Source organism: Mobula birostris, chromosome 5 (genome assembly GCF_030028105.1).
Source record: "Mobula birostris isolate sMobBir1 chromosome 5, sMobBir1.hap1, whole genome shotgun sequence".
NCBI lineage: Eukaryota > Metazoa > Chordata > Chondrichthyes > Myliobatiformes > Myliobatidae > Mobula > Mobula birostris.
The window spans coordinates 85,389,396-85,415,970 of NC_092374.1; the positions used below are offsets into that span (position 1 = coordinate 85,389,396).

The 26,575-nt window shown below is 42.3% G+C and overlaps 1 protein-coding gene across 1 annotated transcript in view; it reads right to left on the bottom strand.

Moving 5' to 3' along the window:
- The window catches only part of LOC140198367 (zinc finger CW-type PWWP domain protein 1-like), a 142,146-nt gene that overhangs the window by 27,589 nt on the left and 87,982 nt on the right, over nt 1-26,575 (bottom strand). The window contains exons 11-12 of the mRNA XM_072259464.1: nt 19,526-19,601; nt 18,179-18,283 (exon numbers count right to left, since the gene is read on the bottom strand). Of these exons, the coding sequence (XP_072115565.1) occupies nt 18,179-18,283; nt 19,526-19,601 (181 nt within the window). The remainder of the gene's footprint in view (nt 1-18,178; nt 18,284-19,525; nt 19,602-26,575) is intronic.

Consider the following 26,575-nt stretch of genomic DNA (forward strand, 5'->3'; position numbering starts at 1 on the left):
GGGCCGAGCACTACCAGAACCTGTACTCCACTGAGAACATGGTCACTGAGTCAGCCCTTGCCAGTATCCCTGCCCTACCTGTCATGCAAGGTCTGAACCTACCCCCAACAGAGGAAGAACTCAGCAAGGTCATCGACTCACTTGCTCACAGCAGGGCACCAGGCAAAGACAGCATCCCTGAAGAAGTGATCCAGTGCAGGAAACCAGTGCTCCCAAGCCATCTTCACGAGCTGCTCTGCCAGTGCTGGGAGGAGGAATCAGGTCACCTAGACATGCGAGACGCAAACGTCATCACATTGTTCAAGAATAAGAGAGACCGCAATGACTGTAACAATTACAGGGGCATATTCCTGCTCAACATCATTGGCAAGGTGTTTGCCCGAGTGGTTCTGAAGTGACTGCAGACACTGGCAGAACGTGTCTACCCTGAGTCCCAGTGTGGCTTCAGAGCAGAGAGATCCACTATCGACATGATCTTCTCACTCAGGCAGCTACAGGAGAAGAGCCGGGAACAGAGACAGCCTTTGTATGCTGCCTTTATCGATCTGACCAAGGCTTTCGACCTAGTTAGCAGAAGGGGCCTCTTCGCACTCCTGAAGAAGATCAGATACCCTTCAAAGCTGCTGAGTCTCATCACCTCTTTCCATGACGGCATGCAGGGGACAGTACAACTCAATGGATCATCCTCAGAGCCCTTCCCCATCCAAAGTGGAGTGAAGCAGGGTTGCGTCCTTGCCCCGACGATCTTCGGGATCTTCTTCTCCCTCGTACTGTTGTACGCTTTCAGGACATCTGATGACGGAGTGTACCTACACACTAGGTCCGACGGCAAGCTCTTCAACTTTGCACGTCTCAAAGCAAAGACCGAAGTGCATCAGGTTCTGATCCGGGAGATACTCTTCGTTGATGATGCCGCCCTGACGTCACACACACAGTCTGTTCTCCAGAGGCTAGTCAGTTCCCTGGCACATGCTTACCAAGAGTTTGGCCTCACCATCAGTCTGAAGAAGACAGAGATCATGGGCCAGGACGTCAGTGAAGCCCCCGGCATCAGCATCAGCGACCACATCCTGCAAGCGGTAGATGAATTCACCTACCTAGGATCAACAGTCTCCAGCACCCTGTCCCTCGATCCAGAGCTCAACAGGCAAATAGGGAAAGCCGCCGCTGCTATGGCCAAGCTGTCAAAGATGGTGTGGAAAAACAACAAGCTCACCACAGCCACCAAGATTGCAGTGTACAGAGCCTGCGTACTGAGTACTCTTCTCTACGGCAGCGAGAGTTGAACAACCTACGCACGCCAAGAGCACTGCCTCCACAGCTTCCACCTATGGTGCTTGCGGCGGATCCTGGGCATTTCCTGGGAAGAACGCGTGCCAAACAAGGACGTCCTGGACCAAGCCAACATGCCAAGCATGACTTGGTCCAGGACGTCCTTGTTTGGCACGCATTCTTTCCAGGAAATGCCCAGGATCCGACGCAAGCACCATAGGTGGAAGCTGTGGAGGCAGTGCTCTTGGCGTGCGTAGGTTGTTCACACAGCGATGACTGCGCTGACTTGGACATGTCTGTCGCATGCAGGATGGCCGCATCCCCACGGACATCCTATACGGAGAACTCACCACAGGATCGTGGCCCATAGGGCGCCAACTGCTGCGTTACGGAGACGTTTGTAAACGTGACCTCAAGTCTGCTGATATCAGGGTGGACACTTGGGAAGAGACAGCTGCAGATTGCTGCACTTGGCGACAGGCTGTATGTACAGGCATTACCAATTGCAGAGGAAAAACGAACTCGACTGTGGTTGGACAGAAGAGAGAGAAGGAAAGCTGTGGCAGTGACTACCCAGCCGCAGCCATCAGCTTTCGTGTGCAGCAGCTGTGCCAAGCACTGCCGCTCAAGAATCTGCTTAATTCAGCCACAGCCAACGCTGTTCCGCACCCAATTGAGTCCTAAACCAGGCGCATCCATTGTCTACTTAGACAGACGGAGCCATTATAATTTACTTATAGTACATCAGTTAATTGTGTTTTAAGAACATCTCTTTAAAATTTTGGCGATATGTTTGGATATTAAAATATCTAAATCCGTTTCAACTACATGGTGCTTTCAGAGATATTTTTAAAATGTTGAAAAGAGCCTTCAAATGGTCAGCTGCTTGAACTGAAGGGTGTTATCACTGATTTAGATTTGAATTTTAAATCCAACATAAAGAAAGTGACCAGAGCAACATTTCTACGCTTAAGAAATATTGCAAAGGTACATTCGTTTCTGTCAAGTGATGATGCTGAAAAACTAATTCATGCCTTTATATCAAATGCACTTTTTATAGGCCTTCCCAAGTAATTTATTGACAAACTTCAACTCATTCAGAACACAGCTGCTAGACTTTTAACCAAAACCAGGATGAGGGAACATATCACTCCTATACTAGCTACTCTGTATTGGCTTCCTGTATCTCTTAGAATTGATTTTAAAATTTTCTTACTTGTTTTTAAAACTCTCAATGGTCTGGGACCGGAGTACATCACAGAATTGTATTTGTATTATAATCCTGCTCGAGCTCTCAGGTCCTCTTCTGCCGGTCTCTTAAATTTAAACAATCTCCCTCAAAAGATAATTGCTACGCGCCTAAACTGTGGAGTTCAAGACCTAAAATTATAAGGAATGCAGACTCAGATGACACTTTTAAATACCAGCTCAAAACCTGTTTATTTAACCTTGCTTTTAACTAACATATTTTTGCCTTTTGTCTATTTTTACTTTTTATTTTATTTTCTTGTTTGTACTTTTATCCCATTGTAAAGCACTTCAAGCAACATCATCTGTTTGAAAAATTCTCCATAAATAAAGTTACTATTATTATTACTCACAGACCATTCCACTTCATGGTACAAATACAGCAGAATAGGCAGCCGTCGATCCTAAGGGATCATGAGTTTGCACCTCTGGTGGACTGGGTTAAGCAGCGTCTGCTGTGACTGTGGAGTCCAATGTGGAAGTGACAGTCCTTGCCACACTGTGTACAGCAGAACACTGAGGCAGCTCTGACGTCTTGTGCAGCTTGGGCACGGAACTTTCGGCAGGCTCACTTTTCCTCTGCGTTCTACATCAGAGTGGTCTTATACCTCAAGAGTCCCTTTTTCACCTCCTGCTTCCAGGCACACCTGTCTGAGGCAAGTGACTACCCCATGTTGGTGCTAATTCCAAGGGCCTTGAGGTCACACTTACAGGTGTCCTTGTAGCGTAGCTGTTGGCCTCTTTCCAGACTCTAGCTCCCCAGAGAGAAGGTTCTTCGGTATGCGCCCATCTGCCATGCGCAAGACGTTTCCTAGCCAGCACATACGCCTGATTGAGGAAGGTGAACATGGAGATGGTGCCTCCTCTCTTGAGCTCTATGTTGTCGGAAACCTTGTCTTCCCAGGTGATACCAAGTATGCGTCTGAGGCAGCACATATGGAAAGTGTTGAGTTGCTGCTCTTGTTCTGTGCGCAGAGTCCAAGTTTTTTTGGCATAGAGCAAAGTGTTCAACACTCAGGCTGTGTTCACTTGGACTTTGGTGTTCTTGGTAAGTCTGTTGTTGGCCCAAACTCTCTTAGTTAACCTTCAGAAGGTTGTGGCTGCTTTTCCGATGCACTTGTTGATCTCGCTTTTGAGTGACTGGTTATCCAAGATCATGGAGTATGTGAATTCGTGGACGACTTCCAGCTCTTAGTCAACAATGTTAATGGAAGGTTTGTTGTCAACGTCTTGCCACATCACCTGTGTCTTCTTCAGGCTGATAGTCAGGTTGAACTCTCTGCAGGCTTCCTCAAAGCAGGTCATGAGATCTTGTAGCTCCTGTTGTGAGTAAGTTGCGACAGCCAAGTCATCGGCAAACAGGAAGTCTCTGAGGAGCCTTATCTGCACTTTGGTCCTCGCTTAGACCTTGGCAGTCTGAATGGAGATAAATGCCTTCAGTGGCCTCCCCAAAGGTGTACTTCAGCAGGACTACAAAGAAGGTACAGCTTCAGTTTGAGGACACACCCCTGTTTTATCCCACTAAGGATGTTAAAGGAGCCATCGAACACTATTGCCCCCTTCATGTCGTCATGAAATGAACTGATGATTAGATTAGATTAGATTCAACTTTATTGTCATTGTGCTGAGTACAGATACAAAGCCAATCAAATGCATTTAGCATCAGAGTAGAATTGGGGGCAGCCAATCTTGGCAAGGATCTCAAAGAGGCCCTTTCTGCTCACAAGGTTGAGCGCCTTAGTAAGATCGATGGAGGTGATGTAGAGTCGTTTCTGCTGTTCTCTGCACTTTTCTTGCAGTAGACAGAGGGAGAAGATCAAGTTGATGGTGAACTGCTCAGCTCTGAACCCACACTGAGACTTGGGATAGACCCTTTCTATGAGCAGCTGGAGCCTCTTCAGGGCGACTTGAGCAAAAAGCTTCCCCACAACGCTGAGAAGAGAGATACCGTGATAGTTGTTACAGTTGCTCCTGACACCCTTGTTCTTGCAGAGGGTGATGATGTTTGCATCCCTTATGTCTTGGGGTATGCTGCCTTCTCTCCAACACTGGCAGAGGATTTGGTGCAACTCTGGGATGAGGGTGGCCTTGGCGCATTTGAGAACCTCAGGAGGGAAGCTATCTTTTCCCGGTGCCTTCCCAGAAGGAAGTGCTTCCAGTGCTTCCCTGAGTTCCTCCAGTGTGGGGTCTACATCATGGTGGGCAGAGGTTCAATGGTGTTCAGAGCTTTTTCTGTAACGACAGTCTCTCTGGCATACAGCTCCGAGTAATGTTCTACCCAACATTCCATTTGTTGTGTTTTGTCCTTGATGACCTCTTCCGTTGATAACTTTAGTGGGGCAGTCTTGCTCTACAATGGACCAATGGCTTACTTGATTCTGTCATACATACCTCTGATGTAGCCCATCTCAGCAGCATTCTGGATCTTGGAACAGAGCTGGAGCCAGTAGTCATTGGCACAAAGCCTGCTGAACTTTGTTCCAGGTAGACCAGGGCACTTGCAGGTTCTTCTAGCTAGGAGAGCACTTGTACGCTGTCAGTGCTTTTCTCTTCTCCTCAATCACAGGCAACAGCACTTCAGAGTGGGCCTCAAACCAGTCAGTAGACTTGGTTGTCTTTTTTCCAAAGGTAGGTATGGCAGTGCTGTAGATGGTGTCCAGCAGATTTTCCCATCTCTTGCTGACATTGGCGTTGGGAGAGCCAGGCAGAGCTTCCTCCAGGCCTTGCATAAACCCAGCTATCTTTACAGGGTCACAAGCATTGCTGGTGTCAATGCGTGGCCTTCCCTCCCTTCTGAGATAATGAAGTCTTTTCGGCTGAAGTTTTACCTTGCTGCACCCTAGGGAGTGATCAGTGTTGCAATCTGCACTCTGGTAACTGCATGTCACCTTGATAGTCTGAAGACTGCTGCATCTTGCAAGGATGAGATAAAATTGGACTTCGGATGTCTCCATGACACTTTGTGCTGAGGCTTGGTGTAAAGTATTAGTGATACAGAGGTCATGTTGGCAGCAGAGTTCAAGGAGCCGCTGGCTATTTTCATCCACCTTTCCAGTACTGAACTGTCGCAAACAGGAGAGCCAGCTGTGGTGGTCACTGCCAACTCTTGATTTAAAGTCGCTGAGAATGAATAGTGGCTCTTGAGAAGAGACTTCTTTGATGGCAGCACTGAGTTCATCCTTAGTTTCCTGGGTAGAGGTTAATGTATGCACAAAAGCACTAATAATGCTAACCAGGCCCACAAGATGTTTGAAGCTGAATCCTGAGTAGTCTTTCAGTTTGTTCAGTTGGTGGTATGATGGCGCCAACTAGGCTGTTTCTTATGGCGAAGCCAACACCATGCTCCCTCGGCTCTTTTGGTGGCTTTCCATGCCAGATGAAGGAGAAATCTTCCTCTCGAAGGCTTCCAGAGGAAGAGAGCCTTGTTTCTGGAAGGGAGATGATGTCTATCTGCAGTCTGCTCAGTTCGTTATTGATGACTGCGGTTTTGTGGGTGTCACTCATATCTCTCAGGTCTTCGGAGGTATGTTCCAAGTACCTATCTTGAGGGCTGGATACTTTTGATGTTTCCTTTCTTTGTCAGGCGTAAGGTTATTGATCCACCTGTAAGGGGTTCCCTGAGCCCCACACACCCAGTGAAGCAAATGGACCGTGGCAAATCAGCACCTATTTGACTGGGGACCGCCCAGTTTGAGGTGGGCAGTAGCTGCCCAGTGAGGTCCTAGGACCTCTCCCACCATTAGAAGCAGCTCCTGGCACCTCACTCTATGCCAATTGAGTGCTGCTGTTTCACGTGTTGTGTCATCGCTGAGTAGCGATGCTGGAAGTGTCCTCTCCAGGGTGCAAGCCTGGGCAGGAAGATTTGAAGAATCGGCTGTCGCCCATGCAGCGGGTTCCCCCTCTCCATGTCACTGATGTAGTCCAAGGGAAGGGCAAGCGCCGATACAGCTTGGCACCAGTGTCATCGCAGAGGTTGCCAGAGTGAAGTTGTAAACAATATCAAACTGCTTAAGGGACCCCGGCTCTGGATTTCTTCCTCAGAGTTTACTCCCAAAGTTTTTCCTATGGGTGGGTATGGCCGCAAGGCAGTAAAGGTTTAAAATCATTAAGTTTTCCTTCTCCTGGGTGGGCTGCCATCCAAGGCTGATGGGCCCCAACTGCCCTAAGATGCTGGTTTTGAGGCACCAGTGATCTGCCTTTACCCCTTCCCTTGTCAGTAGAAATTGTTCTGCCGGGCCTAGTAACAAAGCCACACTTGAAGGCCAAGAGTTGGACTTGGTTGTCAGAGGCTGTTAGAGACACATGCCATTTGGAGCTCTTATAGGTTCCTAAGTTGTCATAGCCAGGGATGATAGTGGGGATAAGCTCTCACAAATACAGCACTAAACTTTAATTTGACCTGTAGGATTGCTGTTACAGTGATCCCCTGGGTGATGGGGTTAGGGAGAGCATTGCATGGGCTGGGTCAAGAATAATTGGGCCCTCAGAAAATAGTGCAGGGGGCCAAATGAAAACTTCCAGGGGCAACCTAAACATGAAGGCTTACAATACCCACTGGTAAATTTAAAAACCTCAAAGTTCAAAGTAAATCTATTATCAAAGCACATATACTGCACCATGAAATTTGTTTACTTCCATAATGAAATAATAACCACAATAGAATAATTAAGTCTGTCAGAAAGCCTGCATTCAAACAGCACAGGAATGGCAGCTATACACACAAAATGCTGGAAGAACTCAGCAGGTCAGGCAGCATCAATGGAAAAGAGTAAAAGTCAATGTTTCAAGCCGAGACTATTCTTTAGACTGGAAAAAAAACAAGATTAAAAGTCAGAGCAAGAAGGTGGGGAGAGAAGAGGAAGAGATACAAGGTAGAGGTGGTAGATGAAACTGGGAAGGGGGGAGGTGAAGTAAAGAGCTGGGAAGTCGATAGGTGAAAGAGACAAAGGGTTGGAGAAGGGAGACTCTGATAGGAGAAGACAAAAGGCCATAGGAGAAGGGGGAGGAGCACCAGAGGGAGGTGATGGCCAGGTAAGGAGAAAAGGTGAGAGAGGGGAATGGGAAAATAGGATGGTGGGAGGGGGTCCATTACCAGAAGTTCGAGAAACCGATGTTCATACAATCAGCTTGGAGGCTACTCAAACGGAATATAAGGTGTTGCTCCTCCAGTCTGAGTGTGGCCTCATCGCAGCAGTAGAGAAGGCCATGGATTGACATATTGGAATGGGAATGGGAAGTAGAATTGAAATGGGTGGCTGTCAGGAGGTCCCACTTTTAGTAGAATTGAAATGAGTGGCCATCACGATACACTGATTTTAGTAGAATTAAAATAGGTGGCCACAGAGAGATCCCACTTTTAGCAGAATTGAAATGGGTCGCCATCAGGAGATCCTGCTTTTAGAAGAAATAAAACGAGTGGACACCAGGAAATCCCGCTTTTAGTAGAATTAAAATAGGCAACTTCTATTTGGCACAATACTTTGTGCAGAATTGAACTGCATGCTTTCCATTTTGGGAAGTGGTGTAAAACTCAATTATCACATCATGCAACTGTGATATTGTATCTGATGGCCAACACAAAACTTCTTAAAGCTGCAATGCAAGTGCAGACTCACAGACTGCTGTTATACAAGGTCAGTTTCTAGCCTGACAGTGTGGAAAGGAACTTCTAGGGTGCCAGAGCAGTGCAGTAATCTGCACTCCAACAGATAGCAAGATTGGCAAGTGCTACCCTGCAGTGAAGATGAGTCTAATTGGGTGCTCGATGGTAGGTGCCAACTCTGAGCAGAAAAGCCTGCTTCTGTGGTAAATGGCTCTGTGACTCACTGAATAGGGGATGGGGTGGTGCAGGTGCTACAGAGAAGACATATGATTGCTGTTACCTTTCAGGAATCAGAATTAGGTTTAATATCCCCAGCATATGTCCTGAAATATGTCGTTAACTTTGCAACAGCAATACAAAATAATGGAGAAGAAAAAACTGTGAATTACAGTAAATGTGTGTGTACGTGTGTGTGTGTGTGTGTGTGTGTGTGTGTGTGTGTGTGTATATAGTTAAATAAGTAGTGCTAAAATAGAAATAGAAATAAAAAAGTAGTAAGGTAGTGTTCATGGGTTCGATGTCCATTCAGAAATCCAATGGCAGAGGGGAAGAAGTTGTTCCTGAATCACTGAGTGCATGCTTTCAGGCTTCTGTACCTCCTTACTGATGGAAGCAATGAGAAGAGAGCATGTCCTGAGTGGTGGGGGCGCTTAATGATGGATGCAGCCTTTTTGAGGCATCACAGGCTAGTACCCATGATGGAGCTGACTGAAGGCCAAGTTATACTTGTGCGTCAAATCGACGCCGTAGCCGTGTACCCTACGCCACAGCCTGAAGCGCACCTCCCCAAAAATGTAACTACAAGTTGTGGTGATGCACACTGCAACAACTGTGATTGGTCCGCTTGGTAGCATCACATTTCCTATTACGCTGCAATAGCTTCCCATTGGGCAACTGAAGGGCAGGGAAGGAACTCTGACTGCAATGCTTTCCATAAAGCTTTACAAACCTTCGAAATTATGGAGGACCCTGTGCTTGACACCAGTTTGTAGCTAGCTGCTACAGCCTGTTGACTTTCACCTGAAGGTAAAACTCGAATGGTGATTGGCAGTCTCTGAGTATACTGTGAGTATACTGTGCGTACACTGATGCATAATAAATGGTAGGAGACCATGAACCAAATCGTCAAATCTACCTGCCGACATCCAAAAATATTTGAAATGCATTTCTTCATCCATGTCTCTCAGTGTCCGGACAAGCACAGAAAATTCACCCTCCTTCAGTTTCAGTTGCCACTGTTTGAAGTTTGAGTTTCTTTGTGTTGAGTTTCAACATGAAGAAACTCAACACAGTAGCATAGAAACCCCACCGCCAACTAGCGTTTTGCGGTGGATTGCAGAGTGACGCAGATACACCAACGCACAAGTATAAATGCTCACAACGACATAGGCCACTTGCGTAGGCTATGGCGTAGGCTACTATGCAGAAGTACAGGTTTCTCCCACCATCCGAAGGTAGAGCTTTCCTATGAAACAGTTCGTAAGCCGAAATGTCGTAAAGCGAAGAAGCAATCACCATTTATTTATACGGGAAAATTTTGTGAGCGTTCGCAGACCCAAAAATAACCTACCAAATCATGACAAATAATACATAAAACCCAAAATAACAGTAACATATTGTAAAAGCAGGAATGATATGATAACTACACAGCCTATATAAATTAGAAATACTTCTCTACAACGATAGCCTGCACAGATCTCCATAGCGAAAATCTCACGCAAGAGCTCTTGGCAGAAAATCTCACACAAGCACTGTTGGCATAAACACACTCTCCAGTAACCTTTAAGCTATGAGGCTGCCAAATCTACCAAATAACACGTAAAAATACACAGCCTATATATAAAGTAGAAATAATGTATGTACAGTGTAGTATCACTTACCGGAATCAGGAAGACAGCTTGCCGAGCAAACTGATGATGGTGTGTTAGGCTGAGTCGTCGCAGGTTGGATGGTGCAGTGGCCCCCACCCTCCGGGCTGCCGACCCAATACATTGCTGCGAAGAACGCAGCAGTAGCCGGGAGGCACACAGCACATCTTTAAGAAAAAAGCTGAAATAAACAAGCTAATTAATTAGGTACTGCAGACACGTAATTGTTGGCCCAGATCAGAGGTGATGCAATTGGAAATCGGCACTGATCTGGGCCGACAAGTATGTGTCGGCGGCACCTAATTAATTAGCTTGTTTATTTTGGCTTTTTTCTTAAAGATGTGCTGTGTGCCTCCCGGCTACTGCTGCATTCTCCGCAAATTGGTACAGTATCTGTCCGGGGCCCGAGGGTTGGGGTGGTGGGACACGGGGGTGTCATCTCATCGTCGATCAGGGCAGGCAGCTCATCTTCCCCTATGACGGCCCGCCTCGATGTTGAAGATCGAGGTTCGTCATCTGCTGTGGCTGATGTAGAAGGCTTGCTTGACTGCTGAGCCTCGCTCATTTTTCTATCATACAGTTGTTTGTAAGGACTCAAACCATCCTGTAAATATCCCCTAAACCTATGTACTCTTTCAAAATTAAAGTTGTACTTTATCTTTTTTTTTTCCTTTTTTTTTTAATTTTATTTTTATTTGGATAAGGAATTCACAAATATCATGTACTTTTTTCACACATATAACCTTTTCCATTTTTTTATATGTATAAAACTACAATTATTTATACATTCTTAAGTACACATTGAAATGATATAAAAGGAAAATAAACATTTAAATGGATAATTATGTACAGTGGTAAATCTAACTTATTAGGCTAAGTAATGGAATTAGTTGTTAAGAAAAATGGTAATAATAGTTTCCATATAACCCTCCTGGACCATTTCCACTGGTCCAAAATGTTGTATATAAGCCTACGTATCAACCATTGTAGGTGTTTATATCCTAATTTGTTCATGCTTGCTCCTGCCCGCAGACATAATTATCCAATCCCTATGTACTTATTTACTTAATTTTTTCATTTTTTTTATCCCTTTCCCAAATCTTTCCCTTTACTTGTGTTAATTTTCTATTTTCCAAAAGAAAACAAAAAAAACAAACATTTAGACTAGGGGTGCTTACGTTAGCAATATTACTGTGTTGATGAGAAGAGCAGTATAAATCATTAGGAGAGTCATCTAAAGTCTGCTCGCATTGGGGTTATATATTCAATCCATTTATTCCAGATTTGATAAAATTTTTCTTTTTGAGTTCTCAGGGAGTAAGTCAACTTTTCCATTTTAAATATTTCCAAGATAATTTCGTACCAATCTTCTAATGTAGGTGGTATTGGATTTAGCCATTTTCTAGTGATTGATTTCTTACTTGCCACTAAGAGGGCCTGCAGCAACTTTATATCTTCCTCCTGTTCAAGAAACAATACATGCCCCAAATAGAGCGTCTCAAAGTTCAGAAGTATCTGGGACCTAAGTACCTTAACTAATGTTCTATGAATACCTTCCCAAAATAGACTTAATTTAGGGCAATCCCAAAAAATATGAAAATGATTTGCCTCCTTGGAGCCGTACCTTCTCCAACACATCACATTTGTATCTTTATATTTTTCCTGATATGGGGTCTTGAAGTATCTTATAATGTTTTTCCAACAATGTTCTCTCCAAGTCAAAGAATTAGTCGAGGACCATTGAAAGCTGCAGATTTTCTCCCAAGCCTCCTCTGAAAGTACCAACCCCGCTTCTTTCTCCCACTTCTCTTTAATATACAGTGTATTTACATTTTTAGCATGGGAGAGTGCATTATATAATCGAGAAACTGATTTACTAGGTATTGAACTGCAAGCCGAATTCAGAATCTTGAAAGATTCTAATTCTACTGTTGATAGGTCTGTATATCTACAACTCTGGTTAACATAGTTTCGTACTTGAAGGTATCTAAAAAAGTCATTATGTTCTAGGCCATGTTTGTCCTGCAGGATTTGGAAACTTTGTAATACTCTTTAATCTATAAATGAGAGGTAGGTTGTAAGACCTTTCTTTATCCATAGCTCAAATCTTTTATCTCCTCTGTTGGGAAGGAATTCGGTATCATATGCACACCATCTAAAGAGTTTTAACATGTTATTAATGCCACATGAATTAACCACCTTCTGCCATACTTTTAATGTAAGATTTATCCAAGCGTTTTTAAATTTTTCCAACTGGGCCATCAATCCTTTGTCAGCTATTGAGGCCTGAAGAGGAAAACTGTCAACTAATCCAAATTCTATTTCCTTCCATCTAGCCTTATATTCCCTATTACACCAATATAACAGAGGGGTTATCTGTGAGGCATAAAAATAATTTCTCAGGCAAGGAAGAACCATACCTCCTCCTTCCTTCCCTAACTGTAAGGTGTTATATCGAATTCTAGGTTTCTTTCCTTGCCAAATGAAGCGGGAAATCCATTTGTCCCATTCCCTGAATTGATTATCATCCACCTCCACCGGTAAAGTATGGAAAAGATACAATAACCGAGGAAGAATATTCATTTTTATAGTATTTATCCTTGAATTTAAACTTAAAAAGGGGATAAGATTCCACCTATGCATATCTGCTTTTATCTCTGAGATTAATGGCCCATAATTTACCTGTGACAGTGTTGAAAGATCCTTCGGCAGGGTTATTCCTAAATATTTTAATGATTTAGCTTCCCACTTAGGATCGTATGTATCCTGCAATTTTTTGGATGGTGTATAATTTAGGGACATAACTTGCGTTTTCTTTACATTTATTTTATAACCTGATATTTTCCCAAAGTCATCCAACAGTGTAAACAATCCTATAAATGATTTTTCTGGCTCACTCAGATAGACCAAAACATCATCTGCGAATAACGCCACTTTCTGTTCAATCCCTGCCACCTTGATACCTTTTACGATTTCGCTCTGTCTTATTAGTTGGGCAAGCGGTTCAATATATAGCGCAAAAAGGAGAGGAGAAATTGGGCATCCCTGTCTAGTGCCTCTCTCTAAGATGAAGGAGTCAGAGAGGTCCCCATTTATCTTAATTCGGGCTGTAGGGCTGTCATGTAGAGTCTGAATTACTTTAATAAACTTTTCTTGAAAGCAGAATCTTCCTAACACTCTATAGGAATGCCCAACTAACCAAATCAAAAGCTTTCTCAGCGTCCAATCCTACTACCATTGTCTCTGTCTCGTTCTTATTAACCTGTTCTAATATGTGCAGAGTTCTCCTTATGTTGTCCTGTGTTTGCCTTTGTTGAATAAATCCAGTCTGGTCTAAATGGATTAGGCCAGGTAAAAGCTTTTCCAATCTGCACGCTAATATAGATGTAAAAAGTTTGTAATCTAAGTTAAGAACACTAATTGGCCGATAATTGCCACATTCTAGTTTATCTTTACCCTCCTTAGGAATAACTGAAATAATCGCTTCTCTCCAGGAAGGTGGAGTTTCTCCTCTCTGCAAGATCCAATTAAAGGTGTTAAGTAGTACTGGGGCTAACTGTGTCTTCAAGGACTTGTACCACTCTGAGGTAAACCCATCAGAACCCGGGGACTTTCCAGCCTTTAACCTAGAGATGGCCACGTTCAGTTCTTTGACAGTTACTGGTTCTAATAAACTTTCATTTTGTAAATCTGTAAGTTTAGGTAGATCTAAAAAATTCAATACACTGTCTATATAGGGCTCATTGGGGGCCCGGGGTTGGGAGTACAGCTCTCCATAATATGTTTCAAAACTCTCTTGAATTTTCCCTATTGTACTCTCCACAAGCTTTGTCTTTGGATTCTTTATTTTATGAATTGTATTGTCTGCTTGTTGTTTTCGTAATTTATATGCTAATAATCTAGCTGATTTACCTCCTACTTCATAATTCTTTTGTCTCAGGTAAAGAAAATTTCTTTGAGTTTCCAACGTATAAATATCGTCAATTTCACTTTGCAATTTCCTAATTTCCTGTTTTCGATTTGAATTACTTTTGTTGCTATCTACAACTTGAAGTTGTTTTAATTTTCCTTGAAGGTCTGCTAATTTTTGTGCATTGATTTTTTTTATGTGAGTGGTAATGGAAATAATTTTCCCTCTCAGTACAGCTTTCAATGTATCCCATAAGATCACTGGTGATGTTTCTCCCGTGTCGTTAAGGTCTAGATATTCTTTGATTTCTCCCCTTAATCTCTCCATTACTTTCGGGTTATTGAGTATATGTGAGTTTAGCCTCCATAGTGTTTTCCTCATTTTCCTTTCCAGGATTAGAGACATAGAGACTGGGCTATGATCCGACAGATCAATTGTTGCAATATTACAGTTTTTTATCCTGAGTCTATCTGTATTAAAGATAAAGAAACAGTCTATCCTTGAATAGGCTGAATGAGGGAAAGAGTAATATGTATAATCTTTACTAGTAGGGTGTAATTCCCTCCAGACATCTATAATTCCCAACTCCTCCATCAATGAATTCACTTTCCGAGTCAGAGGTTTATTCTGAGTGAGTATTCTTGAAGAATCTAATATAGGATTTAATCTAATATTAAAATCCCCTCCACAAATTACTACCCCTTGAGAACTGACCATTAGGTCAAAAATGTGTCTATAAAATGACCATTCACAACCTGGAGGAGCATAAACATTCAGCAATGTTATTTCTGTACCTTCTATTCTTCCTGTGATTTTTACGAACCGTCCTTCTTTGTCTCTAGTCTCTGAAATATGTTCATAATTAAGAGTACTTGATATTAAAGTAGCTACTCCTCTTTTGTGACTCAATTTATATGATGAATAAAATACATGCTTAAAGCCCATTCTTTTTAATTTTCCATGTTCAGATTGGCTCATATGTGTTTCCTGGAGGAAAGCTATTTGTGCCCTCTCTTTTTTCAATTTAGACATAATCTTATTTCTTTTAATTGGATTCAAAACCCCATTAACATTATAGGAAATTATTTTTACCAATTCAGTTTGCATTTTTCTCTAGTAGAAAACAAAACACTCTCCTTTTCTAACCAAACAGTAAGTAATCCCTTCTCAACAGTAAACCAAGACATATAACCACACCCTAGACATTTTTGAACGTGCAACATTTGAAAATTTTTCCCGACTTCCCACAGTGAGGCCTGAGCACCGACCCGCCTCAGTTCAGAGGGATAACCTCTATCTTCACCGTGTTAGAGGGCCCTCAGCAGTTTGAATAATCATAGAGAATTTTCTCCTATTTATGTCTCGACCGTATTGCTATCATTCAAGTTATTCCGTCTAGTTTATTTTCAGTTACCAGTTTTCATTTTACCTTTAAGTCCGATTTACTCTTTTCAGTCATTTCTCTTAATTAATCTGTGTTCTCTGTACATTCGCGTCTGAATATTTGCAGCTTTTCCTTGTAGTTTGACACTCTGGTTCGTGTGGAGCGTCCTCGCTGCACTAACTGCCACGACTTCTGCCGAATCCTCTCCAGTAGCGACTCCGGTTGGGTGATAACTTTAATAGGTAGTCCCCGGTTCGCCAGGTCCAACATTGCCTCCTCCACCGTAGCCTAAGTTTTTGTCCCTTCGTCGTAAAAGACTCTCAGCCGAGCTGGATACAGGGTCTGGAATCTGATGTTGTTTTCCTTCAGGACTCTCCATGTTTCCGTATATTCCTTCCGTCTGGCAAGAATCCCCGGTGCGTAATCGTGGTCTAAACTGATTTTACAGTTGTTCCACATGAAACCTTTCTCTTGCCATGCCCTTTTAAGCACCTCTTCCTTCGTTCTGTAACTGAGAAATCTGACCAGAATCGATCTGGGCTGGGCGCCTGCCGGAGGCTGTGGTGCCAACACGCAGTGAGCTCTTTCTATCTGTAGGTCTTTTGCGGCTGGTATATCAAGGTTCTCTCTAAGTAGCTTCTCCACGAAGGGAATCATCAATCCGGGTTTACCTTCAGTTCCTTCGGGAACTCTGTAAATCCTCACATTTTCCCTTCTCGAGCGGCCTTCTTGATCTATTAGTTTCCACTGGAGCTGGTCTTGCAGCTTCAGCATTTCTGCTATCACCTCCTCTGCGTTTTGTAGCTTCTCTTCAATTCCAACAATCCTCGCTTCGGCTTCATCTATCCGCGAGTTAGTTTTTACTATTTCTCCTTTAATATCTTCCAGCTGTTTGCTGTTATCTTGTCAGAACTTGCGAATCTCTCCGAGAATCAAGGACAGAATCACCGATTCCCCCTCATTATCTCCGTCCTGGCTTGCCGTGGGGGAGCTAGGCCCGTCGCCTTTCTGCGTCTCTTTATGTTTATCAGCCTTCGGAGCGGACTTTTTAATCTTGTTCTTAGACATCATCCTTGCCCCTTTTATTAATATAGTTATGCAATATTAAGTATTTGTCTAAATTCGATTATGGGGCAGTTTACCTTCTTTTTTGTCGAGAGACCTTTTCCTTACGCCGCCATTCCCTTGATCAGTTATACTTTATCATTGCAGCAAAAATCTCATGTAGTTGCTTCACTTTCGCTATTGCATTCAGTTTCGATTGTTATCCTTTCCTCTTCCAATTGCATCAGCTCTTCATCTATCAGTTCTTGGTCATGGGATGCCAAAACCTCTTCAACATCATTTTCGTCAGCTTCCACAAGCCAAACTCACTTTGTCCTTGCTTCGTTCACCACGATCGAAACGCTTAATTATGTCTAGTTTTACACTAAGTGTAACACCCTTACGAGCTCTTTTAGGCTTTTCCAATATCTCAGAACTCATCTTGCTAACAGCTGCTCACAGGCACGTGTTTAAGCAATGCCGTTCCAAATCCGGGGAGAGCGGCTGCTCGGGACACGCGCTGCCTTTTATCGCGTGCTGATTTTTTATCACGCGCTGCCTTTCTTCGTAACAGTGAAAACATCTTCTGAAAGCGAAAACAGGGTACTAATGTAGGTCTTTCGTAACAGTGAGGTTTCGTAAAGCTAACGTTCGAAAAGCGGGTGACATCTGTATAAATCAGCCTTAAGTTTAAAAATCCCCGCAGCTTATTTCGATCCTGTGCAGTAACTTCCCACCCCATACCATACGGTGATGGAGCCAGTTAGAATTCTCTCCACAGTACATCTGTAGAAATTTGCAAGTGTTTTAGGTGACATACCAAATCTCCTCAAATCCCTAATAAGAACACTGATAGTCACAGAGTCACTAAGTTATACAGCATGGTAAATGGCCTTTTGGCCCAACTCATCACGCCAACCAAGACATCTATCTAAGCTAGAATTGTTCACCTGCATCTATAACTCCCTAAACCAGTGGTTCCCAACCTTGGGTCCATGGACCCCTTGCTTAAAGGCATTGGTCCATGTTGTAAAAAAATTGGGAACCTCTGCCCTAAACTTTTCCTATTCAAGAAACTGTCCATATGCCTTTTAAATCCTTGCCTCAGCCACTTCCCCTGGCAACTTGTTCGATATACTATGTACCACCATTTGTGTGAAACAATTTCCCCTTAGGTCCCTTTTAAAACTTTCCCCTCTAACATTAAACCTATGCCCTCTCCATCTCTGATCCTCCGTTGAGGACTGTCTCATGGACCTCTGGTTTCCCTCTCTTGAAGTCTACAAACAGTTCCTTGGTCTTGCTGACATTGAATGAGAGATTGTTGTTATGACACCACTCAGCTAAATTTTCAATCACCCTCTTGCATGCTGATTCATCACCTCCTTTGATACAGCCCACAACAGTGGTGTCATCAGCAAACTTGAAGATGGTGTTGGAGCTGTGCATAGCCACACAGTCATAGGTGTAAAGAAATGTCAAGTTAATGGTTGAGACTCTGATGTTAGCTAATGCTCTAGCCAGAACTCACTGACTCTATGGAAGACAGCATCAGTTTAACATCTCATTCTAAAGACAATGCCTGCGACTGTACAGAGCTGAACACCCGTCTAAATTTTTTTATGTTCTGTTCTCCAGAAGGGCCACTGCTAAACCACAATACCAAAAAGCCAGTTAAAACAACAAAGAAGCAAATAAGTCGAGTAAATTTTAACTTTTCTGCAACAGGTGGAAGCACTTGGAGCATCTGATGTTAATCCCATTTTCCTCATGGAGACATTAATTTAAAATATCTTGAAACCAAAAGAATATTACGTGTAATAGAAATTTCGCTAATTAATTTTACTCACTGATGTGTTTTTCTCCTGTGGAAGTTCTTGGAAATTCTTTATGTGTGATGCAGCAATCCAAGCATGGCTTACAGTATTGTCAAAAAATGTAACATGGTACTTTGACTGAAAAAGCAACAACAGGTTTTTAGTGGTACCGTAATCGAAGTATTAACTTCACATTATTCAACAACGATACTTTTCAACAGTTCCTTACAGTGTGTCTCTCTGAGTTATACACTGGGAAGGAGCTCTACTATCGGAGACGATGTACAAGAACCTGAAGACGCACACTAAATCTACCTTCAGCCTAACAAATCTGCACTGATCACTTACAGTAATCCTACTATAACCTTATTTTCATCCATCATTAAGAACCCTCATCATCTGGGACTTGCCCTCCTCATTATTATCATCAGGGAGGGGGTACAGGAGTTAGAAGACCCACATTCAAAGACTCATGGACAGCTTTTCCCCCTCCATCATCCGATTTCTGAATGGACATGAACTCTACCTCATTCTTTTTTCCTCTCACTTTGCACTGCTTATTCATCTTTTATCTATATAAAAAATATACATATTATATTTATGTATTGCACTCTGCTATTGCCACTAAACAACAAATTTCACGACAAATATCAGTGATAATAAACCTAATTCTGATTCTATCTCAGCTTGATAATATAAGGAGGAGAACATTGAGTGATGTGTAAGGATGAGGTTTGGAGAAGACTGTTGCAACTTCCAAACACCATTCAGTAACAACAGCGTTGAAGTACATGCTTACTGTCGCAGGATGTAAGGCAGCAGAATGCATTTAAATAGGACCCTTAATGTTACTATTTTCCATGAAGCTGCACAGATGAATTGTTAAAAAGACTCACACCAGTGCCACATAGGAAATAACCACTGTTTTATCATCACTGTGCTCACCGAGTCATTCAAGTTCCCAGAACAGCTTGGCTCTATTTTAAAATTCATAGATAGGAGATAATTTCTTGTCCTCCCATTTACTTTTCACCACTGTGACTCCAAAACAACATTAACTCCTAAAGTGGCACAGCCTTGTTTTACAATCCTAAACCTTCACTTCACTCAGTTACCTCGACTGTGCCTAAGATCTCTGCAACCCTTCCAACACCCCTCCAGAGATGCTCCCTGTCTTGCTGATTACCTCCAACTTTTTTGCATGTTGCTTTATTTCGGACTTCCTGTACCCGAATTTTTATTATTTCAAATATCTATTCAAGGAAACCGGGGCAGGCAAAAAAGTACAACAACCAAACACTCTCCAAAGATTGAGAACAGAATCCATTATGTTTGGTGGCTGTGGCGCAATGCTTTGCCAGATAATACAAGTATACTAACCGGAAACTGATCTGAGTCACTTGTGAACATAAAGTATTTCCCAGTCTGAGGATCATGTTCCACCATCGCTGGCCACCTAAACGCAATAACAGAACAGTTGAGCTCAGTCTTTAAAAGCTTAAAAAGGATTATAAGTATCAACATTGCCACAGATGTGGCTAGTCAGCAGTTTATTGAATAACACTGGTTTAACAACTCTGTGCCTTCCGGAGGATGAATTCCACAGTTGATAGCGCTGTTATAAAGATAGCGTTTAGTTAACCTACTCCAGTGGACAATAACAATTGCTCATTAAGGTTGACTGAGAAAAACAGATGGGAATTAATTATTTAAAGAAAACAGAAATTACTTGAAAGGTCAAACAGCTTTTGAACCATAAGGAAAATTCAAACTTCAAAGCAAATTTATTACCCAAGTACATATATGCCACCATATACTATCCTGAGATCCATTTGCTTGCGAATATTCACAGTAGAACAAAGAAACATAATAGAATCAATGACAAACTACGCACAAAGAAAAATAGGCATACAACCAATGTGCAAAAGAAGACAAACTGTGCAAATAAAACAAGCAAACAAACAAACAAATAAATAACAATGAATACTGAGAACATGAGTTGTAGAGTCCTTGAAAATGAATCTGTAGGTTGTGGAATCAGTTCAATTCAAGTCAAGTAGCTTTTTATTGTCTGCTGGTACAGTACACAGTAAAAATGAAACAACGTTCCTCCAGGACCATGGCGCTACATGAAACAATACAAAACTACACTAGACTACAGACCTACACAGGACTACATAAAGTGCACAAAAAACAGTGCAGGGCAGTACAACAAATAATAAACAAGACAACAGGCACAGTAGAAGACAAATTACCATATAATAATAAATGATGTAGATGTCAGTCTAGTCTTTGGGTATTAAGGAGTCTGATGGCTTGGGGGAAGAAACTGTTACACAATCTGGTCATGAGAGCCTGAATGCTTTGGTACCTTTTGCCAGATGGCAGGAGGGAGAAGAGTTCATATGAGGGGTGCGTGGGGTCCTTCACAATGCTGTTGGCTTTACGAGTGCAGTGTGTAGTGTAAACGTCTGTACTGGCAGAAAGAGAGATCTCGATGATCTTGTCAGCTGACCTCACTATCTGCTGCAGTGTCTTGCAATCCAAGGCAGTGCAATTTCTGAACCAGGCCGTGATGCAGCCCTCGATACATCCTCTGTAGAATGTGGTAAGGATGGGGGTTGGGAGATGGACTTTTCTCAGCCTTCGCAGAAAGTAGAGATGCTGCTGTGCTTTCTTGGCTATGAAGCTGGTGTTGAGGGACCAGGTGAGATTTTCCGCCAGGTGAACACCAAGAAATTTGGTGCTCTTGACGTTCTCAATGGAGGAGCCGTCATTGTTCAGCAAAGAGTGGTTGCTCCGTACTCTCCTGAAGTCAACAACCATCTCTTTTGTTTTGTTCACATTCACATTTCGGAGGAGGAGAAGATGGCAACGCGACACAGCTTGCGCGGCCACTCCGGTGAATGATATCTGTAATCTGTCAAGTAGGGTGCCGTGCACAATCCTGATTTGATGGAGACAGACGTGAGAGAATTCCTGACTGGGAGACCTCAGTCAGTCCAGATCTGGAGCAGCATCTACAACACCATCACACTGAGCATGAGGAACATCTGGAGAAACTTCTGAAATGCCTTTTTCGCTGCCGCTGTTACTGTGTGTCCAGAATCTCTGGAGGGGAAGGCCCCGAATCCTCGGCTTTGCTTGTTGCTCAGCGGCCGGTACGGGGTCGAAGCACTCGGCAGAGATGACGCTCTGTGCTCGGTGTCAAAGGGCTGGTCGGAGGCTCGAAGTTTTCAGACAGACTCAGAGTCAGCTGTGGTCAGGTGCTTCCAATGCATCGACAGTTGTTGGTGCCTGGAGGTTTATGGCAGAGAGAGTTTCTCCCTCTGCCGCCTGCTATCGGGAGTCAATCAGAACTTTGAGACTTTTTTTTAACCGTTCCCATGGTCTGCTCTTTATCAAATTATGGTATTGCTTTGCACTGCTGTAACTATATGTTATAATTATGTGGTCTTGTCAGTGTTAGTCTTTGGTTTGTCTTTTTTTTGTGATATCACTCTGGAGGAACATTCTATCATTTCTTAACGCATGCATGCATTTCTAAATGACAATAAACGAGGACTGAGTGTCCTCATAATCTAATCTAATATAATTCAGACAGGTTGTTGGCTCTGCACCAGTCCATTAGCCGCTGCACCTCCTCTCTGTATGCTGACTCATTGTTCTTGCTGATGAGACCCATCACGGTCATGTCATCGGTGAACTTGATGATGTGATTTAAGCTGTGTATTGTTGTACAGTCGTGGGTCAGCAAAGTGAACAGCAGTGGACTGAGCACACAGCCCTGGGGGGGCCCCCACGCTCAGTGTGATGGTGTTGTAGATGCTGCTCCAGATCTGGACTGACTGAGGTCTCCCAGTCAGGAATTCTAGGATCCAGTTGCAGAGGGAGGTGTTCAGGCCCAGCAGTTTCAGCTTTCCAATCAGGTGCTGAGGAATGATTGTGTTGAATGCTGAACTGAAGTCTATAAACAGCATTCGAACGTACGTGTCTTTTTTGTCCAGATGGGTGAGGGCCAGGTGGAGGGTGCTGGCGATGGCATCGTCTGTTGAGTGGTTGGGACAATACGCGAACTGCAAAAGGTCCAGTGGGGAGGGGGCAGCAGGGTCTTGATGTGTCTCATGACGAGCCTCTCGAAACACTTCACGATGATGGATGTGAGTGCAATGGGACGGTAGTCGTTGAGGCAGGACACTGAAGACTTCTTCAGCACGGGAATGATGGTGGCAGCCTTGAAGCACATTGGAACAACGGCTCTGCTCAGGGAGATGTTGAAGATATCAGTGAGAACATCTGCCAGCTGGTCTGCACATCCTCTGAGCACTCTGCCAGGAATATTGTCTGGTCCAGCAGCCTTCCGTGGGTTGAACCTGCATAGAGTTTTCCTCACATCAGCCACAGTAAGACACAGCACCTGATCATTGGGAGGAGGAGTGGTCTTTCTCGCCACCAGATCATTTTCCGCCTCGAAACAAGCGTAGAAGTTGTTCAACGCATCTGGGAGTGAGGCAGTGTTGAGGTGAGAAAGTTATGCGTAGTGGTTCAGGAGCCTGATGACTGAGTGATAATAACTGTTTTTGAACCTGCCTAAAGCTCCTGTCCCTCTTTCCTGATGGCTGCACGTGAGAAGAGAGCGTGGCTTGGATTGTGGGGTAGTGTGGGCTTGATGACGGATGCTGCTTCCTTGTGACAGCTTCCTTGCAGATAATTAACATTTCAGCTGCAAATCTGACAGAACTTTGAACCAAATCCATGTCAGCACTCACAGACCCTACAGAACGAACGTTCTAGCTGCAAAACTAAACTGCATCACCAGAGGTCTTCCTTTTTATACCCGTGGTGAACATGTCATCACGTGACCTCACATGGGTGGGAAAATTACATCAGGTGACCTCCAAAAGACCATTACATCATTCTCAGAAGAAAGTCACAAGATCTCCTTGAGGTATGTAACACTTCCCTCCAAAAAAAAACTTTTTGGTCTCTTACGGAACAGAATTTTAACAATTAACAATTTACACAAAAGATTACAAGGGTATAAAATTTACAATATACACAGTATTATCTCTCAGCTCTTTACAAACTAATATACAGTAGGAGTGTTACAAATGTTAAAATACCACTTTATAAAAGCAATTTACATTGTACATTTAACATCTAGATAGACAATCAGCGATCACATTATCTTTACCTTTAATATGAGTGATCAAAATATTATATTCCTGTAACATTAAACTCCGATTTAATAATCTTCTATTTTTGTTTTTCATCTTACTCAAAAACACCACCGGATTATGATCGGTATAAACTGTGAGTGGTTTATGAGTAGTATTAACATACACCTCAAAATGTAAAGCCAAAACAAGGGATAATACTTCCTTTTCTACTGTTGAATAATTTCTTTGACAGGCATTAAATTTCTTAGAAAAATAAGCTACCAGATGATCAATTTCATCACCATCATCTCTTTGAAGTAACACTGCTCCTGCAGCTTCATCACTAGCATCTACAGCTAACGAAAATGGTTTTTCAAAGTCAGGAGATTTCAGTATAAGTTGACTACATATTATAGTTTTCAATTTATCAAATGCTTCCTGACAAGGCTCTGTCCAAACAAACTTTTCATTTTTCTTCAAGAGATTAGTTAATGGAAGAGCAATACTCGCAAAATTCTTACAGAATTTTCTGTAATATCCTAGCATACCCAAGAATCTTCTAAGAGTTTTCTTACCAGTTGGAGTGGGTACTTCTAAAATTGCCTGAATTTTTGCTTGAACAGGTGCTAATTTCCCCTGACCTACAACATAACCAAGGTAAGTCACTGTGGCATGGCCAAATTCACTTTTAGCTAAGTTAATAGTTAAGTTAGCTTTTGAAAGTCCCTCAAATAGTTTCTCCACTGCATGAATACGTGCTTTCCACGTATTATTTCCTGTAACTAAATCATCAATATAGGCATCTGTATCTTTTAATCCCTGAATCACACTATTAATCAACCTCTGAAAAGTATCTGGGTGCATTCTTCATCCCAAATGGAAGAACATTATATTCATATAACCCAGATGGGGTTACAAATGCAGATATCTCTCTACCTCTATCCGTCAATGGAACACACCAATGACCTTTTAACAAATGAATTTTTGTAAGGAATTTGGCTTGTCCAACTTTATCCACACAATCCTCTACCCTAGGGATTGGATATGCATCAGTTTTTGTCACAGCATTCACCTTCCTGTAATCTGTACAAAACCTAATACTATTGTCTGGCTTAGGCACCATAACACACAGTGAACTCCAATTCGAATCAGAATGTCTAATAATATCATTCTCTAACATATACTTAATTTCTTGTTTAGCAAGTTCACATTTTTCCCTGTTCATTCGATACGGATGTTGTTTTATGGGTTTTGCATCTCCAACATCTACATCATGCGTAGCTACGGTGGTTCTTCTAGGGACGTCTAGAAATAAATCCCTATATTTAAAAATTAACTGTTTTATCTGCTTTCTCTGCTCTGGCTGTAAATGAGCTAATTTCTCATCAATATTTTCCAGAATTTTTGAATTTGGTAACCTGGCTGAAATAATGTTGGGTTTAAAAAGAGTTTCAGATGAATCATCCATTAAGTTTTTAGAAAGGTCAGACTCATTGTTGATCACACAGTCATAGTAACAGCTTCTCTCTCATAATACGGTTTTATCATATTTATATGACACAGTTGTGTTGGCTTTCTTTGATCTGGGGTTTTTAATCACATAATCCACATCATTTACTTTAGATTTAATCTCATAAGGACCACGAAATTTAGCTTGTAATGGGTTCATTTGCACCGGGAAAAGAACCAACACCTTATCTCCAGGCTTAAATAACCTCATTCTAGCTTCCTTATCATACCAAGCCTTCATTTTCTCTTGAGCCAATTTTAAATTTTCCTTTGCCAAGCTACAAGCTTTATATAATCTTCCTTTAAATTTTAAAACATAATCTAGCAAATTAGTGTGTACCTCTTTATTAATCCACTGTTTCTTCAACAAGGTCAAAGGTCCTCAAACTCAATGCCCAAACACAAGTTCAAAAGGACTAAAACCTAATGTTTCCTGCACTGCCTCTCGTGTTGCAAAAAGTAGTAAACGTACACCTTCATCCCAGTCCTTTTTATTTTCCACACAGTACGTCCTAATCATAGTTTTTAATGTAGAATGGAATCTCTCCAAGGCTCCTTGCGATTCTGGATGATAGGCTGACGAGATAACCTGTTTTGCCCCCAGTTTATAAACTATCTGCTGAAACAATCCAGACATAAAATTACTACCTTGATCCGACTGTATTTCCTTAGGCAACCCAAAATAAGTAAAGAATTTTATAAGAGCTTTTGTCACAGTTTTGGCTGTTATATTCCTAAGAGGTATTGCCTCTGGAAACCTAGACACTGTACACATAATAGTTAACAAATATTGATGTCCAGTTTTAGTTTTTGGCAAAGGACCTAGACAGTCTACAATGATTTTTGAGAACGGCTCACCAAATGCTGGAATTGGTTGCAGTGGGGCCACTGGAGTAACCTGATTAGGTTTACCCACAATTTGACAAGTATGACACGTTCTACAAAATGTCACTACATCTTTTCTTAAACTAGGCCAAATGTTTAGAAACCTTGTTCATAGTTTTCTTTACCCCTAATTGGCCACCCAAAGGTATACTATGAGCCATAGTTAAAATCTCATTTCGATAAACTTTAGGAACTACTACCTGGTGATTAACTTCCCATTCCTCACTAGCAGGAATTGTAGGCGATCTCCACTTTCTCATTAATACTCCCTTTTCAAAATAATATCCTACTGGCACTTTTTCAATTTCACTATCTGGAAGAACTTGTTCCTTTAATTTAACTATCTCAGGATCCCTACTCTGCTCTGCTATCATCTCCTTCCGAGATAAAGACAAATCTTCATGGTCAGTCTTACTACCAAAATCCTGATCAAATAATGTAGGTAAGAAAGTTTCTGATACATCCTCAAAATTCGCATCCCAAGTTGAACAGTCTTCGGTAACAACCTCATCCTATACATCAGTTTTTTTAGCCATAGCTCTTGTTACAACACAGGAACAATCTGTATTAGAATCCCTCTGTGGTTCCTCAAAATTAGGATTTATTATCAAATACACTTCAGGAAAAACTTGTCCACCTGCTAAGTCATTCCCTAACAAAACAGAAGCATCATTCACAGGTAAACTGGATTGTAGTCCTACTTTAACAACCCCTGTAACTAATCCTGACCTTAAATTTACTCTATGTAAATGTACTGGCATAAGGGCACTCCCAACTCCTCTTGTATAGTTTACCTCACCAATGTCAGACTCATCACTAAACTGTCTAATATTAGTGATTGAGAAGCTCCAGTATCTCTAAGTATTCTTATTGGTAC